The 18,361-nt window shown below is 50.0% G+C and overlaps 1 protein-coding gene across 3 annotated transcripts in view; it reads right to left on the bottom strand.

Moving 5' to 3' along the window:
- The window catches only part of Shn (zinc finger protein schnurri), a 102,117-nt gene that overhangs the window by 8,015 nt on the left and 75,741 nt on the right, over nucleotides 1-18,361 (bottom strand). For all 3 annotated transcript variants that reach the window (XM_077682742.1, XM_077682741.1, XM_077682743.1), the window contains exons 3-8: nucleotides 14,190-16,068; nucleotides 10,455-10,598; nucleotides 8,481-8,528; nucleotides 6,456-6,974; nucleotides 4,186-4,370; nucleotides 2,588-3,764 (exon numbers count right to left, since the gene is read on the bottom strand). In XM_077682742.1, coding sequence (XP_077538868.1) covers nucleotides 2,588-3,764; nucleotides 4,186-4,370; nucleotides 6,456-6,974; nucleotides 8,481-8,528; nucleotides 10,455-10,598; nucleotides 14,190-16,068 — 3,952 coding nt within the window. The remainder of the gene's footprint in view (nucleotides 1-2,587; nucleotides 3,765-4,185; nucleotides 4,371-6,455; nucleotides 6,975-8,480; nucleotides 8,529-10,454; nucleotides 10,599-14,189; nucleotides 16,069-18,361) is intronic.

The following is an 18,361-nucleotide window of genomic DNA, read 5'->3' as shown; positions in this document are numbered from 1 at the left end:
TGCAAACACTTTCCCGTCTAAGAAATGCAATTTCTAGGCATGAGATATTGTGGAAATTTGGGGGATGCTTACTGTACGAGCGTTATACAGCAAATAGTCATCTAAGCTGCTTGAAATGCTAAAACTAAAAAAAATGCAAACTGGTTATACATTATATACTTTTTATTTCCAACGCCGGTAGTGCGGGCTCGTGGCCAAGTGGTCTGGAGCACTAGGTATGTTATTTTGCAAGTTGCAAGTTGAAATCCCCGAAAGTACACCCTTTTTTTTGTGTGTGTGCAAGTTGATTACTTCGTTTTCTGTTGATGTTTTCTATACTGAGTTCATCATTTTTGCCTTGTAACGTTCATTGCTCCACGAGCAAGTTCGCAGAACGCGCGCAGACTGACACTGACGTGTTAGCGAGTTCTCGTTGGCATGCTGTTGCCATAAGCACCGACTGCTTGTGGGCAGTGGGCACAGGCCAGAATCAGCAGACCCTTGGCCTGGTGCGAACACGCTTTTTACGATACAGGCATAAGTGATGCAAGCTCCAAAGATGGGGGAAAAGCACATGGCATTTGAGAGGAGCCAATCACCACAGTTGCCATCTACCGTATTTTCCCGCCTATAAGTGGCACTTTTGTATAAGTCGCACCCCCCTCAAAACGACAGTTGTTCCGAAAAAGAAAAAAAACGTATAGAAGTTACACTGTTGTACAAAATGCACTTGTTAATCAGGTAAATTCATAGAGGATCAATTCGTTAGAAAGTACGGCGAAAGTACATGGTTGCAGCAGCCGCCGCCTCTGAAGGCATCCCCCCCGAGTAAGCAGTGCTAGACACGTGCATCTACCGTTTAAGTCTAGACAGAGCTGACTTCTCAAAAATGGTTTATTGATGCACACAGATGGCATGTACGTACACTTACAGATGGCGTTTAAGCAAAACCATCGAAGCCTTCTTCCTCCGACTCCCTATAGAGCTGTGTCTCTTAATGAGCGCTGACATCACGCAGCACACAGGCACCTTTTTGAGCGCGGACCACGCACGGCTGCCACACACCAAATTTATTCCATACATAAGTTCCACCAGTGGATAAGACGCACCAATGAAAATTTCAGAAAAAAATTGCCACTTATACACCATAAAATATGATATTTGTGTAATTTGCGCACTTGTTTTCACAAATTTAGGGACAGGATGACGTTCTAGGACATGATGACGTTCCCCATTTAGCACAATCCAATGATGAATCAGTGCAACCGCAGAACCTTCTCCTCAAAGTCCTGTGGTAACAGCTGGCGTCCATGGCTGCCTATTGCACGGTCTTTTTTGTAAACAAATACGTATGGCGATGGCGATGCAAGCGTGCTGTGGCAGTTTGAGCAATTTGAGCATTTGAGCAATTTTTGGACACTGTTAGCCTCAAATGGGTAGATACAATGCTGACCAAACTTGCAGAGAGTTTTGTTGATGCTGGGTCGCTTTCCAAAACCGTTTCATTGCCGCGAGATGCGAAATACACGGGCTTCTATGAACGTTCCCTGGGGATCCGAAAATATTTCGTTGCCACATGAATTTTGTATTCATGGGGTTTCGTTATCGCAGGATTTGACTGTAATACGACTTTCAAAGGACCGCGCAAAAGCATCGTATGATCAGGGTATGGGTAAATGCTGCCCTAGGTGACGGTCTCACGCGACAGGTGGTCTGTAAACTCATCTAAACTACTATATTTAGCGCATTCTCGCGTAATTTGCGAACCCCTAACTGAAATCCCCAAGTTTCTTAAAAGAAAACACCTATTTAGGGGCCCCCCTCCCCCCGGTGGCGTGTGCTCTAGCCCGCCAGCCCTGCGCCTCGCGCATGCGAGACATGCTGGGAAAGTCGACGCAGCCAAGCAAACCGAGAGGGAAGAAAGAAAAAAGTGTGCAACTGCCAATGCCACAAGCGAAACGAAAGATAGTACGAGGCAGCCATTGAAGAAAATGCGGGAACGAAAGGAACGAAGCGACAACTGCTCTGGGAATGCGTCTGTGCTTTCACATTCGTCGGATCGATAGGAGCTTCGAATTGGCAGTTCACCGGACACCTGAACTTTGGCTATTCACGGTTCGCGTGTTGGCATGCTGCCGCCGCGTGGCGGTGGGGCCGGCGAAGTTAGGCTCCCGCCCGGCAGTACCCACCTACTTGCTTGAGTCTGTTCCGCTAGTGGTTGCACCTACCTGTCGACTGTTTACCTTTGCACATCAGCCAGAGTCAAATGGGGGTTAAGAAATAAAATCACGATGAGGCAGCAAAGCGGCGTAAAAGGTGGGAAAAATGTCGGTTTATCCCCGCCAGCTCCAGTCGTATAAAGCAGACCACGTACACTTGAGTGTTGTATGATCGGGGCTTTTGATGCATCGTTTCTAGGGGGAGTTCAACAGAACTGCGGTGACCTGTCATAAGAAGCGGGTCATTGTAAAACCGGAGGATGCATAATCGGGTTTAGAACTGTACTCACATGGGAACGGAATGTTGTTGGAGAACTAATGTGTGGCAATGACGGACACCACTAGGTGAAATAAGAAAATCCAAGTGAGACAGGGCCACTGCTCCTCACCTGCAGGCTCTCGAGCGAGTTGTCGCAGTCAGAGGTGTCGATCTCGTTGAGGTTGACGCCCGAGCGCTCCATCTCGGCATACATGCCGAAGGGCAGCTTGCCCAGGCACTCGAGCTTGAGGATGTGCATCTTGGAGCGGAGGTGCTTCGCCAGGTGGCCGTGGATCCGGAAGGCGATCTGGCAGTCAGCGCACTTGAATGGCCGCGGGTTGTCGGCCGACGGGGCGCCGAACGCCAGGTTCATGTTCAGCCGGTTGTAGTGGCCCACCGAGCGCCGGTGCTTCTGCAGGTGGCCCCGCGTCCGGAAGGACACGGCGCATGCCTCGCACCGGAACGGCCGCTCGAAGTAGTGGATGTTGACGTGCATCCGCAGCTGGCTGGCCCGCGCGAAGCTCTTGTGGCAGATGCCGCAGCGGCCCTCCTCTCCGCCATTACCGCCGCCGCTTGCCATGCTCCCACCTCCGCCACTTCCGGATTCCCCAACAGCTGATGCTGCCAGCACCACGGCTCCGTGCGGACTGGGCGGAGCGATGCCTCCAAGTTCGAGGCATGTGCCCAACAGGCCGCCCTCGCGGGCGTAGGATCGTACGTTGTGGCCGGAGACGTAGCCGCCTGGCAGGATCTCCAGACGTCGCTGCCTGGCCGTGCTGAGGTCCATCGGACTGTCCTCCGGGTTGCGGCCAAGCGACGACATGGAGTAGCGCCGGGTCGGCTCGGCTTCGGCTATTCCAGTGGCTCCCCGCTCGTGCATGTCCATAGAGAAAGAGCGGGGCCTGTGGCCTGCGGGAGGGCTGCCAAGCCAAGGAAGGCCACCCTGAGGCCAGGAGCCGGGCTCCGGGAGCGTGAGCTCGGAAGGGGAGGCCCCAGAGTTGCCCGGGGAACCGGTGGAGACAAATGTGGCAGGTCCGGCCATCAATGTCTGCCCGGACGGGATGGAGATGGGTGACGACCTCGAAGAGGAGGACATGGCCGGTGCTTGGTCAACGGGCCACCCAGCATCCGGAAGGTGTGCGGAGAGGTGCAGCAGGCTGCGTGCGGCTTCCTGTTCTTCGGAGACCTGGCAGGTCGCCACAATGGTGGCGATGGGGGCCGAGCCCAGTGCTGGATCGCTTTCGGGGGGCCCGGTCAGTGTGATCACCGGGATGGTGCAGTTGATGCTCGGTAGGGAAGGAGGGCAACTGCACAGTACAGAGAGAGGAAAAGGAATGTTGAGACCATTGGAAAGCACACTTCATAAAAGTAAACATTCGGAAAAATTACTGTTCGCTCAAGGACAGTGCAGAGTGCTTGCAATACTGGACAGCACATCACTGGATAGCACGATGTGTTTGGCAAGAAACCCAACCACCGAGTGTTTACTGCTCATGATGAACCAATGCTGCACAAACAAAATTAAGAAAAAAAAAATAGGAGGCTGAGCCTAAAAGAAAGTACAACTGACAATTGTGGTCAATTTGCTGTTAGCACAAGTGCCTGCCTGTTTGCTGTTTGTTGAGTTTTGTGTGCTTGCAGCAAATCTCAAATCAGCAAGATTGGCTCAGTTCAGAGAGGACTGATGCACGCACAGGCTAGCTGTACACAGCTCACTGGAAAACGCACCTGGCCATGGGCGCTGCGTGGAGCGGTGCTGCTACGGCCAGCAGGCCAATTGGAGTTCCTTCGTCCTCCTCCTCGTCGTCTTCCTCTTCCTCCTCCTCTTCCTCGTCATCTTCTTCCTCCTCTTCTTCTTCCTCTTCCTCCTCCTCCTCTTCCTCTGAGATTGGCCGCTCCCGCTGCTGCTGCTCCTGCAACGAGCCGGAAGACATCGGTAAACAACACGTGAACGTGGACAGAACCTCCCATTCAGACAAACTGCAAGGTACCGGAAAAACCTGTTTGTCTCAATCTGCAGATTATCCCTCATAATTGTTTTCTGCACTGTGTCTACGATGGCACAACAAAAGCATCTGCTTCCCTTATCCACACACTCATCCTAACCAGGTTTGCCTTCAGGGCTTCAGTGCAAAATTGACATGCGAGCACCTAAACCTAGGCTTATGGTTTTGTGAAGCCTGAGCTGGCTGTATCGCGTGGATGTTGAAATGATCAGCCTTTTTACTTACAGGCCATTGCAACAATAAATTAGTGTTTTTAAAGGGACCCTGCAACACTCTTCGTGCAGTGCAAGTAAACCTGCGCGACGTTTAGATTATACTTCCAGGAACAGCCGAGCCAAATATTACACGTGCACGTGAAGCGGTAAGCGCGCAAATCGCCGTGAAAGACGCGGAAAAACCAACCGCGCTCTCTTCAATTCTCCTCATTATGCACCCCTGGCATGGCCTCTGCGACGTCAATCGGGGCATGGCTGTCCTGGCTGTACTATTGGCTGTCGCTGGTCAACTTCGCGGCTAAATTCTGGCATTTCCTGTGACGATCAGCCGTCGTCGGCGCTGTGTATGAACCTCTTCTATGTCTGAACCTGTCCGCATGCTTTTGGTGTTTCTTTTGTTTTGAGTGCGGGCGGAGTTTGAGTGACGAACTTAATATTCCACTTTCAACGAGCCCACTCGACAACAAACGTTTATTGCTCCAAAAACGCCCTACCAGCCTGAGCGCTTGTTTGCGAGCAGGCCACCATGCCTGCTTTTTTGTGGCATCAGACCGGAAATAGACCCGTCCACGTTGCGGGGAAAAGGACGAAACTCCCCGGCCTGTGACATATCGAAGGCCGCCGAACAGAACGTCGTGCGCCGCCCCCCTTTCCGGGAGAAAGCGCGCAGCTTTCGTTGTCCACGGTTGAGTTGAAAGGGAACATTTATGCGCGATTTTTCATCGCGGGTAGTTTCGGTGATAGTGAACGGATTTGCATCATTCTTGTGGGAGGAGACTGCTGGGACAACAGACTTTACCCCAAAATACATTCCGAGTAGTCGATGGTAAGTGTTGCAGGGTCCCTTTAAATATGTCTCCTCAGCAAGCCAAGCTTCACATGAAAGTCGCAATGTGTGGCCTAGTTTTTTTACCGCCTCGATTGGCTCTATCCTTTCTTGGAATCCTGCCATGTGAAAATAATTTTACAATATAAACACACTGCCATTAAAAAAAGTCAAAATACAAAGTATCACCTAATACAGTCTGCAGTAATGTCTTTAAACATTGCTATTGAGAGCTATACAACTATTGCGCACAACGTTTATTTTTGGCAAATATCGCAGGCTTGATTCCCCGAACAATCTATTGCAGTTAAACGGCATTTGTGCTTTAGAAACTCACAGAAAGTTCAGCTGCCTTTCCCTTCTTTATAGCTGTATGTCCGGTAATATAAAAATAGATCTCCCTGACAGTGTTATCAACTTGACGTACACGTCATAGTCATGAATATTCTCTAGCCTGATTTTTGCCAAATCAAATGCATGCTTTCAAATTTAGTTTTCTTACCTGCAATGGTGGAAGATTGGAATTCACTACCCTCTAATGTTTTTCATTCTAATAGTTTTCTTGATGTCTAGGGGTGTAGCCTTCTTTCATTACTTTTATGTTTCTGCTTTATTGTTGTCTCTTGTTTTGCACAATTCTGTTTGACGTACCTGTTCTTGCTTGTGTCAGCGTATTGGCCTGCAGTATTGTGAAATAAATAAATATGAAAAAGTTATGTTTTGCGATACCACAAGGCGATGCGCCCCCCGCTTCCATTGGGCACGGCACGGAGTTATGGAACTGAGAAAGTCTCTACGCTGCTCTTTGCTAGAACGATGATGACAGCAATGACAATGGCGGTGGTGATACAATAAGGTTAGCTGTCAACTACATCTCCTGCCTCCTCCCTTACAGCCCGTCACAAGGTCGTCAAAGAGCACGCAACCCTCCTGCCCCCGCCCCCGGCATACCTGCCGTGCGAGGGTGTCCGGGTCCACCTGGGTGCTGTCGTCCACCGTGGTGGGCACAGGCAGGATACCCAGCTCGGTGCACTTCTTGTGGTGCGCCTTGGACTTCATGTGCTTGGTGAGGTTGCCCTTGGTCTTGAAGGCGAAGCAGCAGTGGTGGCACGAGAAGGGCCGCAGGTCCGTGTGCGTGCGGATGTGCTTCTTGAGCATCGAGGGCTTCTTGCAGCGGATGCCGCACTCCTCACACACGTACTTGCCCCGGCCCCGGCCCCGCACGTACGTGTACGCCTCGTTGGACTTGAAGCCCCCCTCGAAGATGCGCACCCGCTTGGGGCTGCCCCCGCTCCCGCTGGACGGCGGCGGCGGCGCGGCGGCGGTGGCGTCCTCTTGGGATGTCACAGCGACGGCGGTGGAAGGTTCCGTCTCCATCGGACTGCTGGGGTCCTCGGGAGGAGGCACTGCCACCGGCGCAACCACCGGAGCCGGCAGGGGTGCCGGAGGAGCCAACGGCAGTTGCGTCACCTGATGGGAAACAAACTTGAGATAAATATACGAGACTCCTGTTTGACCACGGTATAACGACGGCGCAAGGAAACAGCGACAATAGAAGAAATATGTACCCAGTGCACAAGTTCAATACTGTGTTGTTGTACGTATTTTTCTTCTATCGTCCTCGTTTTCTTGCAGTGTTGTTGCCCTCAAGCATCGTGCACCAACTTTCCCACATCAAGCTTTTGTTACATGACCAGCAAAGTTGTCTGGGGAGCAATTCACGCAGATAACGATGACACACACCTTTGTTTTTTAATAGAGTTCTCTCACATGATGTTGCCAAGTTCTCTTCAATCTCTACAGGATGACTGTACAGCATGTCTTATAGTATGCCACACAAAAACTGCTAGCCATGTCCTTGGAAATAGCCCAGCTGTGACACCATTGCACAATGAGGTGGTTCTGTTTCCCACTACACCGCCGATACTCACGCTCCTCCAAGCAGAGAAACACTAGCTATGTAGGCAACAAGCACATGCGTGTGAAAGACTGCAAAAGCCGAGAAAACAGGTGGCACTCATCGCTGCCACGCGCCCCAGGAGCGCTTCCGACTGTTACGTAACGGTGGGCAATTTAAGAGTTGGGAAGCACTTACCATTCCTCTCAAAGTCAGACAGAGTTAATTACACATCAATTACATTGTTTTGGTAAGTAACGCGATACGTGTCCACGCAAAAATGGAGACAAGAAAAAAGGGTGGCACAACAAACTGCACCACCTTATCAAAACCGAACCTTGGTACAAAAAACACCGCTTCAACGAAGTACTACACTAATCCCTCACTATAATGAAGTCACTGGAACAGGAAGCTGGCTTCGTTATAAGCAATACTTCATCTAAAGCAGACATGATTTGTTCTCAATGAATTGCACTGGGGGCCATAAAACAGTTTGAATAAAGCCATTTCATTATGACGAGGGCTTACTGTGCTTCCGATTCCCTGTCGCCCATTAAGAGTCAACGCACAAAAATGTTCTTCTGCGCAAGCAACTTTCCCTGCACCAATCCGCTTTACCATAATTTTTGTAGAGACAGAATTAGAACTCCGTGTTCATTTGAGGACTCGAAAGAAAGCTCCCGATGGCACACTATCCACAACAAGGAACAAAGAAAACATCCACATCAGCAGCAAACACTAAATTCCAAGGTATGTAGCCAACAATCATGCCCATAAAGAACTGACAAAAGGATGGTACCATTGTTTGACTATGGTGATGACAAAGCAACACCAACTCGAAAAAAGCTCTATTGCTTGCAATCACTAGCCAAGCCAAACTGAGATGAAGCTACATCTAAATCACGATGTTTTATGTCGTCCTAGGATGCTAGGAAGTAGCGGAACTCGCAACCATGGCTGCAAGGTTCGACAAACTGTCGTTATGTGACAGCTGGTAGCCATTCTCATCCTGTAAAGGCTATGCAGGCAGGCCGAGATAACTTCTGGGGAATGATGAAAATGATGACTAGTAGGCGTACCTGAGGCGTCACTGGAACTTGGCCTGAAGGTACGACAGGTTGCGCCACCTGCAGGCAAAGGCATGTACAAGTGAATTCCAGCCCCTAAACATTCACTGGATTGAACACTGCCGCAGTTTCAAAATACAGTTTCGCACGATCGACCCACAAGGCGTGAGGCTGGCTGTTGGCTTACTCTACACGCCTGCTACATCTCTCCATGGATGGAAGTATCATACAGCTTGTGTCTTTTTCGTATCTGGCATGTTTTTCTTTGCCGCAAAAAAACACTAAAGGGAAACACAAGAGAGAGAAATTCCAGCGTTGATACTTTATTTTTAAACAAAAATAGAGCACCATTTGTTGCCAAACAAAAGCCGAAGGAGCTAGGCGGGCTATGATCTTTCAGTTAGTTATTAAACAAAAAGGTTTTTAGCATTTAGCGTATTTTTAATTGTTTAGAGCAATCCCTGCCAAGTTGCAGCCAAATGGCTAACACCCAGAGTTATTGAGCAGCTACAACTAGACTTTCTTTTCATAAATATCTCCGATATTCATCCATCAATTTTAGTTAAAACGATGCACTCCCCGCGGACCCCTGAGCACCAATAAATAGGGCCAAAAAGCATGATTGTCCTTATTTTTAACATAGCTGCGGCATTTGTATAAAGTAGAGTCTCAATAAATGGAAAATCCCTTCGATAGAACAGCAATTTAAACGAAATAACAGCTTCAAAGTACCCTTCTCTCAAAAAAGGAAGCCCTAGCAACTTGCACTCTCATCAAGTGAAGCTCCAGTTGGGCAGCACAGATTTTACGTAGTGCCTCCAAGCTCACAAACAACAGAATGCTATTTTATTGCTTTAAACAATATGGTCCCTTTTAAAAAGTCCCAATCTGTTTCGTTCTCTTTTATCCCCCATAAGAATTCTCTCCTACATCCCATTATTAACTATAACACAATATATGTTTTTGCTCCTCCAAGAATCTTCACAAGACAGTTTCTTGTGCTCTCTGGTCTTCAACTAAATTTGAGAAAACCTACTGTAGCAGCAAAGGCCACAAGAACCCGGCATGCTGCCAGATTGGTTCTAAACAACACAAGTCAAAGGGCAATACAGTTTAAAACAGGGAAAGGGCATACAACTGCCAACAGCACAAAAGCTTGGCTTAGCAATGACCACGGGGACCAATGGTCATGTACACAACCTTTAATTAGTGAGAAATGATGAAACTCATTAGAAATGTGAGGAGTAGAGTGGGTAATGATTGGCACTCCTCCTCAGACAGTTCTACACATGCACGTGAGAGCTTTTAACAAATGTCCTAACAATGCTCCCATCCTTAAACCATAACAGCTTAACATGTGTTTCCCCTCTCTGCCCTTACAGAAAAGGACATCAACTTTTTGTTTTTACCTACACGCAACAGGCAAGTCGTACTGTCGAGAATGGTTACAACAAAGGTAAAGAGAAATTGTAGGCCTCATCAACAGTTTAAGGACGGGAAGATAAGTAAGATGACCCGAGGAACTAGATGTACCAACAGGTGCACATTCATAACGCACCAAGCCAGCATTAACGGACCATTTGGAAAACCATGGTAACTCCCTACATTCTATCAAAGTTGTGTTGTCTTTGGAATCCATCCATAATTGAATGACAGAAGTGATAAATTCCCGCTGTAGTGCTAAAACCGCAAGTTTGATAGGATGCAACAGTGCTTCATTCTAATGAGCTGTCATTCAAGCTATCCTAATGGCCAGGTTCTCCAAACACTAACAGTGGTAAGCAGTTGGTTTAGAGAGCACAGATTCTCTAAATGCTAAAAGTAGTAAACAACTAGTGTGGGGTGCACATTCATGCGTTAGAGGCAAGCTGTTCCTGCCTCAGGATCCCATTGGAGTGACCGTGACCCTGTGTTTCTGACCCTGACGTCCCGAGGCAAGGTGGGGAAATGACTGGTTCTCAGCCCACCCAGTATAGCACTGCTAACCTGAACATGCTCTCCAGCCATGTCCGGAATGGGGGTTGAGTCCATTGGCTCTGCCGGTGGCGTCTGCGGCCCAGGCATGGGCTCTTCGACACTGCCGCTGGCTGGTGCAGGCGCGGTGGCCGCCTCAGGCGCAACTGTCGACGTCTGTGCAAAAATCGAGCAGCGTTTGTAGTCGCTACTAACGACGACGAGAAACGAATCAACCATGCGCGCACACGTGACAGTGCACAAGCTGTTGGCGGAAACACAGCTGTTAACCAAATTAGCTGGTCCCCTGGGAAAATGCCACCGTGAGTCCAACCTACCAGTCCGCTGGTTTCACTTCCCCCTCTTCAAATACGGTAGTTTTATTGGTATTTGGGGCCATTTCACTTTGCTTCAGTACCGACATGACTCCCATAAAGGTAGTTCACTATCATCGAATGTTTGGCACAGTTCGTTTTTTGTTTTTCCGGGGCCACTCTTTCCCTTTCAGAGATATCTTTCACTGACATGGTGGCATATTCAGGCCCCTGATCGCCAAGACAAAAGCTTACAAACTCCTCAGCCGTCCCTTCACCTGCTGCTCTGCGCTGTTATGCCAACCTCACCAATTCGCTCTCGACGTTTCATGACGAAACCGTGTGGACGTCTGGAAATAACAATGCCTTTGCGCAACCCTCAAAGTGTGCCTCCGTCCTGATCCCGCGGGGGCTGTTTGAGTCACCCTTTGAGCTGATAGCGACAGAGACAGAGAAGAGCGCGTGGCCGTAATCTTCACGAGTGCTTGCTGATAAGGGTGGACAGCCTTTGCCTTCCACACGGCCCTCTGGCCTCAATGTCGATACTGGAGAGGTGAAAATTTGCTGGACGCCTTTTTTGGGTGGCTCGGCTGTGCACAACAAAACGTGTCTGTCTAGTCTGTTTCCTCCGACAGAGAATCTCGTCACAATGCGTTTCATTGTTTGGGGCCTCCCTTCACATCGTGCTGGAGCGGGGAATTCCCCGTTCCTCACTTTTAAACGCAACTAGTTTCCCACAAAGTGGTCAGTCGTGAGACTGGGCAGTGCTGTAACCTGGTGGCAAGTTGACGAACTAGCGTAGAGAGACTGCCCAGCTAACTCAAAAGTGTTCGTAGCTTTCCCATTTCTTCTTTCTTTTGCATCGTACAGCTCAAGTTGCCTTTCATGAGCCACGTTTAACCAAAGGCGGCAACAACTTAACCCTTCTGTGGGATGGAGAGAACAATAGAGCAATAAATTTTATTAGCCTTCACAACGTTGCGACAGTCGTTGCTGTGTACACAACAGGCATGCTGACATGTCCTCACTGCTTTGTGCACTGATTTACTGCTTTCGTCCTCAACTGCTACACCCACAAAACTGTTACGAAGTTTACAAGGTTTTTGATAACGGCAACACCTCAACAAACTTACTTAGTCCCGCTACTTTAAAGGGCTAACTAAAATGAACTGTAACGTTGGGAACAGGTGAGGACAAAACTGCGGGGATCTTTACAAGTCTTGTATACTTGCAGGTAATATATTAAACACAACATGATTATGCTACGCTACATAGACACAGAGACCTCACAGCTATTTCTACAAAAATGATACCTACTACATCCCATCATCATGTTCACACTGCTTACGAAAATGATTACAACCCTCACTTAAGAAAAATATGCCCAGACATAGCCTCCGATTTCAAGCTTTGTTCGAGTAAGCTAGAATGTAGGCTACTTCTTCCGTAAGCATAAAACACTGCGAATACACAAAAGCCGACACAGTGTAAGCGACTGAACTCACAAATCTGCTCATTGAAACCGTGCTGTCGGAGAATACAAGATAGGTCTCCACCTTGCAGTCGAATAAATGCCAGTGACGTCGCCCAAAGCTTCCCCCTCTGATTCACAATGACACCAGCGTTGCGCAGACTGACACGCACTGGGCGGGACAGATACATGACGTCTACGATCTATACGATATGTGCATGTTGCGGCTGGCAGGAGGTTGGCCTTTCTTTCTCCTTTTCCAGCCTATTGTTCCACCACTGCTTTGATACAAATGCGGTCACAAGCTCCGTTGCCAAGCTTTACCGTGATTAAAGGTCGACTACAGCTGTCGCTTGTTCCCGAACACTCTGACTCACGTCACCCTTATCACCAGAGCCCGCTACCAATGAATCAATCAAAGACGCGTAAAGATTGCTCATCCAACAGATGTGAAAAACTACGCAAGGAAGCATTGACTGACTATTGCCACAGTTGTGTTCTTTTTGTTTCCCCTCTGATGCAAAAAAATGCCGCAGTAAGCTCGGCATCCATGTGCTTCCAGAGGGGACGTGGCACCTTAGTAGCTCGCTGCAGCGAAGATGGATACATCCATTGTTTAAGGAGTAATAGTATCCACGTGTAGGCATGAGCTTCCCTCGCAAACAAGGCACAGAACGATAACAATGCCACTGCCGAATAGCACAACAGAGCAGTTCAGAAGGCATGGATAGGGAGGTGCTGTGTAGTCGGAAAAGACATATTTGTCCTGGACAATTATTTGCATGACACAACAGAGAGGTGCGATTCCGGCCACCAGATGGCAGCAATTGACAATATTGGACACAAGCCACATTGGCGGGACCAACCTTTATATTTTTACATTCACTATCATTGCATTGCAAAATAAGGGAGGATGCATAGAACTTTCCAAAAAAGTGAAAGCAAGAGCCCAGTTCAACCTTCTGTTGATCCGCTGTCGAACTTTCTGTTTAACTTTGCAACCGCACCCATAACAACACAGCACCCTGACAAACTCGTTCTGCTGGCTGGCCATCGTCAGGATCCTCCTATTTGTCCCAATCTGTACTTGTGGCAGCAGCCTACCCTTCTCTGGTGCTGCTGTTCCCCTTCCCCACAAGCGCTGCAATTTTTTGCGCAATTCTGTGCACCTCACAATAATTTGTTGTATTTTGAGAATTCTATAAAACATAGAGATCTATGGTTTCCACCTTAGAAATCAGTGCTATTTATGGGGTGCTAGGGCACAGATTGATGTAACGACCCTCCCTTCAATAAAGTGCACCTTTCTATAAATTCTCTATTTGATTTCAAAGCTGGCACATGTGCTCCAACATTAACATAAAATCAGCATCCCAGTTCATGCGGCCAGCTACACACTACGATTTCAACTGCGCAACAAAAAAGACACTGGACAAAAAAAAGCGAACAGACTGTCTGGACTAGAGTACAGGCAGGACCACAAAGCAAAGTACAGGCAGGACCACAGTGCAGTTTCTGAGCTGTGGTACTGCCTGCACTTTGCTTTCGTCTACTGTCCTTTCGTGTGCAGGTGAAACCATGATGTCTAAGTACAAACTAGCCCAACAATGTATTTTCCGCTATACATGCACGGTGTTTAAAGAATACCCCGAGCCTGTCACAATTACCCACCTCAACTGCTAGCTACTCAATGAATTCAAACTGAGGTCTAATAAGCCACGAAAAATTCTTGGAACAGATCTGCCAGAGGCATGGTGCAAACCAGCGATAAATTAACCACTTCTGACTGTTAGGCTCAATAATGACAAATCGTGGAGCCTTGAGAGTAGCCCCAAAACCTGTTCATTTTGCTGTAAGTCCTAAAGTCCACCTGAGGAAAGGGAAGCAAAAGCATGGGCAGTGCAAGTACGAGTGCAAGGGCAGTGCAGGCAGTGGCCAACAGCGCACTCTGGTAGTCGCGACACGGCCCAATTCTCCACCCACCTGCTCCGCTGGTGGCTCCGTGGGTGCGCGGCTGCGGAAGTGCCAGTAGCTGGAATGGGTCACGAGTGGTGCAGCCGCCCCGCACGGGCTCACGGTGGCACGTGCCGCACCCGAGTGCAGCCACTGGCGCGAGTCGTACTGGCCAAGCAGGCGCGCATGCGTCACGCCAGGCACGGGCTCGGCCGCTGGCACCAGGCGCCAGTCCGAGTACATGGACAGGCCCGGGGGCGCGGCCTCTTGGGCCACGTACATCGGCTGCGGCCGGTAGATGCAGCAGTAAGTGGACCGGGTCGAGCACTTGAGTCCCAGGAAGGTGTAGGCATGGCCGTTGATGTACAGCTGCAGGCAGTTCTTCTTGGGACGGGGCGTCTCGGGGCTCACCAAGGTCGAGCCCACCAGGGTCGAGGCACCGCCGCCCAGAGCTAGGGACGTTGGCCGGCTCGCTCTGGGAGGGGGAGCCAAGAGGTTTGCGCTCGGGACACTGGACACCTGCACCGCAGTGGCCACTGGCATGGGCGTCAGGACCGGTGGAGACAGCGCTGGCGGGGAGGAGGATGTTGCTGCCACCAATGGTGGCAACGGTGGTAGTGCCGGCATGGGCGGCGGCAGAACCGGAGGTCCCGGCATCTTGTCTGGGGCACTCGACGGTGGCGGGCCTGGCAGGAATGACACACTGATGCTCCTGCCACTTCCACTGGCGTTTGCACGGCCGGTCATCATGTCATCGGCAGCGCGGGTCGACACCAGAGGAAACGGGAAGCGCGACGATGCTGCCGAGTGGTGGGACGACAGAACGGGCTCCGAGATCTTGCGCTTCTTGGGTGGCGGGTTGGGCACCTTGCAGTAGTGCTCGAGGTGTACCTCTAGTGTAGCAGCACTTCGGAACCAGATGCCGCACTTGGGGCAGGCCCCCTCGGCGCTGCCTTCGCCTCGGTGCCGCAGCAAGAGGTCACGGATGATGCTGCCGTCGGGGGCGTCCGGTGGAGCGGCAGCGACACTGGACGTTGGAGGAGGGGCGCTGATCGCTGCCGGAGCAACGGGTATGGAAGTTGAGGAAGGCTGAGACGCTCGTACCAGGGCACTCTCGGAGACCCTCCTCGGGTTCGAGCGGCCCCTTGTGCCCATTGCCGACGGATCGAGGCTCCACTTTCGCGTACTACCATAACCACTGCTTAGGCTACCACTTCGCGAGTCACCACTGACGCTGCTACTGCTGCTGCTCACAGAACTGCTGGTGCTTCCCGTGCTGCTGTGACGCATGTAGCGCTTGGTCCAGAGTGGGTCGAGGGTCTCCACGATGGCCGCGTTCTCCGATATGATCTTGCTGATGTGCTGCTCGAGAATCTGCGGGCTGGTCACCTGCGGCTTCGTCGCGGACATTCCCGGACCGCGAACCAGCACGCTCTCTCGCGGCGGCGCCAGCCTAAGGCCGGCTAAGGTGTCTTCCAGTCTACGGCCCGGACTGGAGCCGTAGACGGTGCTGGGCATGTTCACATCTCCACTACAGTCAGTCACCGAGGGGGGTGTCACCGGGGCCACCACGGAGGAGGCACTGACGATGCTGTGGCCACCAAACAATGCCAAGTCTTTCTGGTGTGGTGCATCGCCCCTGGAAAACCTGGGCGAGGACGACACCACGTCCCTGACGGGCATCGCGACGTCTCTCGGGGGAAGAAGAACGTCATTGGGGCACGAAGGCAAGTAGTCCGTGGAGGCGGGAGCCCCGACATCTATCCTAAGTGCGAGTAAGTCCCGTGAGTCCCTAGAAGGCCGGTGGTCCCTCGAGGATCGGTGGTCTCTCGAAGACCGGTGGTCCCTAGAGGACCGGTGGTCCCGGGGTGGGGCAGCTTGGCAAGGTCCTCCCGGAAGGAGGATGTCCCTAGAATAGAGTAACGGGTATCAGTGACATCCTTGAGAAGTCCATGAAACCAATATTCGAATAATACTCGTATACAAGCATGGCCAATTCAGCCATGAGCGGCATATTATATAGCTGGTGTTAGTGAATGTTGCGGTACCACACTAGGCTGGTTTTCAGGTTAGATGAAGTGTCACGAAATGCTGAAAAATGCGCCGACGCCTTCGCCTGACATTTTGGCACTGCAAATACAATAGAGTAATGGAGCCTTTGTTTATTTTGCGCCGTGGATTGTCCATAGGAAAGCTCAGAGGAATAAAAGGCTGTTACACAAGCAGGCTCCCCACAAGTACATGGTCGTGGAATTTCTTTTTCTCATTTTTCTTTTAAGAGAGAAGAAAAATGGCTAACTGACATACCTCTTTTATCAGTCGGAACGTCGGAAAGCATACAAAACACGGTTCTGCAGCTTATTTACTTAGAGTATGCACGACACGGTTGTATTTCCGCATTGCGCAACCGAGCTCCCGTATCGCAAGTGTCATTAAAGTTCCTCTCCCTTCTTTATCGTGGAAGCATAAAAACAGATAGCATGTCTAAGCCCAGTCACCCTTTCATCACACGCACAGAGTTACCCGTAGTACATATACAAGGTCTGGCATTCTTCGCTGCAGTATTTTCCATTCACCATAGACATGTAAAACAAATTGCTGAGTGGCATCGTTAAAGCTGACTCTATGGACACGTCTGTTAATCAAATCAAAGCACTTGCGTAATTGCAACGAGCAAAGAAGTTGTGTCAACCTGTGATACATTTAAAAAATTACTCTGCCTCATTAACGCTCTTATAAATCTGAACACGGGTGTGTTTTTGTTTTGTAAATATAATTTCTCCTCAACTTGCTCTGTAAACCCAAGCAGCATTGGCCGATAGCCAATCATTGGACGCCCCTTGGCTTCCCTTTGGCTTCCGATAGCTTGGCCAGACGCCGGCCTGTACGCAAAAGCCATTCGTGGACAACGAGCGCTATACGACCGGCCTTGAGGACACGCATTGGCCGGTGCGCAAAAAATCACACTGGACAGCCGATAGCTTGGCCAGACGCCGGCCTGTACGCAAAAGCCATTCGTGGACAACGAGCGCTATACGACCGGCCTTGAGGACACGCATTGGCCGGTGCGCAAAAAATCACACTGGACAGCGCGCTCATTCAGACGTAATTTTTGATCATAAAATTTTATGAAGAGTATTAGCCTATATGTGACGCAGGTATTTATGAGTGCCTTTACGCACGTCTTGCCATTTTCTTGTTAGTTGAATGACCACTCAAGTTCACTCAAAATATTACTGAAGTTTGCGTGTTTTTGAATTTGTTTTCACGCGCAGCGCACAACAAAAAAAGTAGTTCCAAATCATTTTCACGCGTGTGTCAAGTAGCACATTTAAATAAAAAGTATTGGCAGGTGTAAATGCGGACAGCCTTGCCTGTTGTTGCATATTGTTGCATGAAGTCTCACTGTAGAGCACTCGTTTGCGTTATTTTGCGTGTATACATGCGCACCCGGCGCGCAAGCAGCACCACTCGAGGGCAGCACTGCGGTTGTTGCCCGCGGCGGTTCCCCAACATGACAGATTACGACGGTTAGAGCGCGGTGAACAGGCCAAAACGCAGCAAAAAGTAGTTACCTAAAGAGCCACAGCACCGTGCCACGAAACAAAGCGTACTTAAACTAAAGTGCAGCTTATTCAAAACAGCGTGAGAGAGAGTGTTAAACGTTCAGTAGGAATTGGTCATTTGTGTGTCCTAACGCAACGGTGAACGTCGAACTACTTCAGCGTTGTGCCTTTGCGCGTTCTTTGAACACGCGGCGGGTCAGGTGGACGGGTGCGTTGCACCGACGGCTCCGGCTCTTTTGTGGCATTGAAACTGCGGTAGTACTCCTGTACGTGTCTGTGAGGTGCGTTTTGGTGTCGGTGGCTGTGTGGAGTATACCTGACTGGTGTAACAACATCGTTTGCCTGCTACGGCCGCCGCTGAAAACGTAAGTCACCATTTCATTTTTTCGCGGTGCGGGAGTGCTCGCGCTCGTTCCCGCCAAAACTTCAGCTGTCGTTTATAACTGGCGCTCGCGAGTGCTGCTTAGTGTTGTTGGTTCTTGCGAAAAAAAAATTGGTCACATACATGTGCTTCCAATTGTGTGTCGCCAGTTCTAGCTATCCTTTTTCCGGCTTTGTGTTTTCCGAACAAGCAGCCGTGCTCACACTGCAGGTTCACGACGTTCAGCATGCGTTGAAGCAAGACTCGTGTGCAGT

This window comes from Haemaphysalis longicornis, unplaced genomic scaffold (assembly GCF_048455015.1).
Source record: "Haemaphysalis longicornis isolate Haplotype H1 unplaced genomic scaffold, Haemaphysalis longicornis Haplotype H1 scaffold_9, whole genome shotgun sequence".
Classification (NCBI taxonomy): Eukaryota; Metazoa; Arthropoda; class Arachnida; order Ixodida; family Ixodidae; genus Haemaphysalis; species Haemaphysalis longicornis.
Note: the sequence above shows the minus strand (reverse complement) of the source record. Positions and strands in the feature narration are given on the sequence as shown.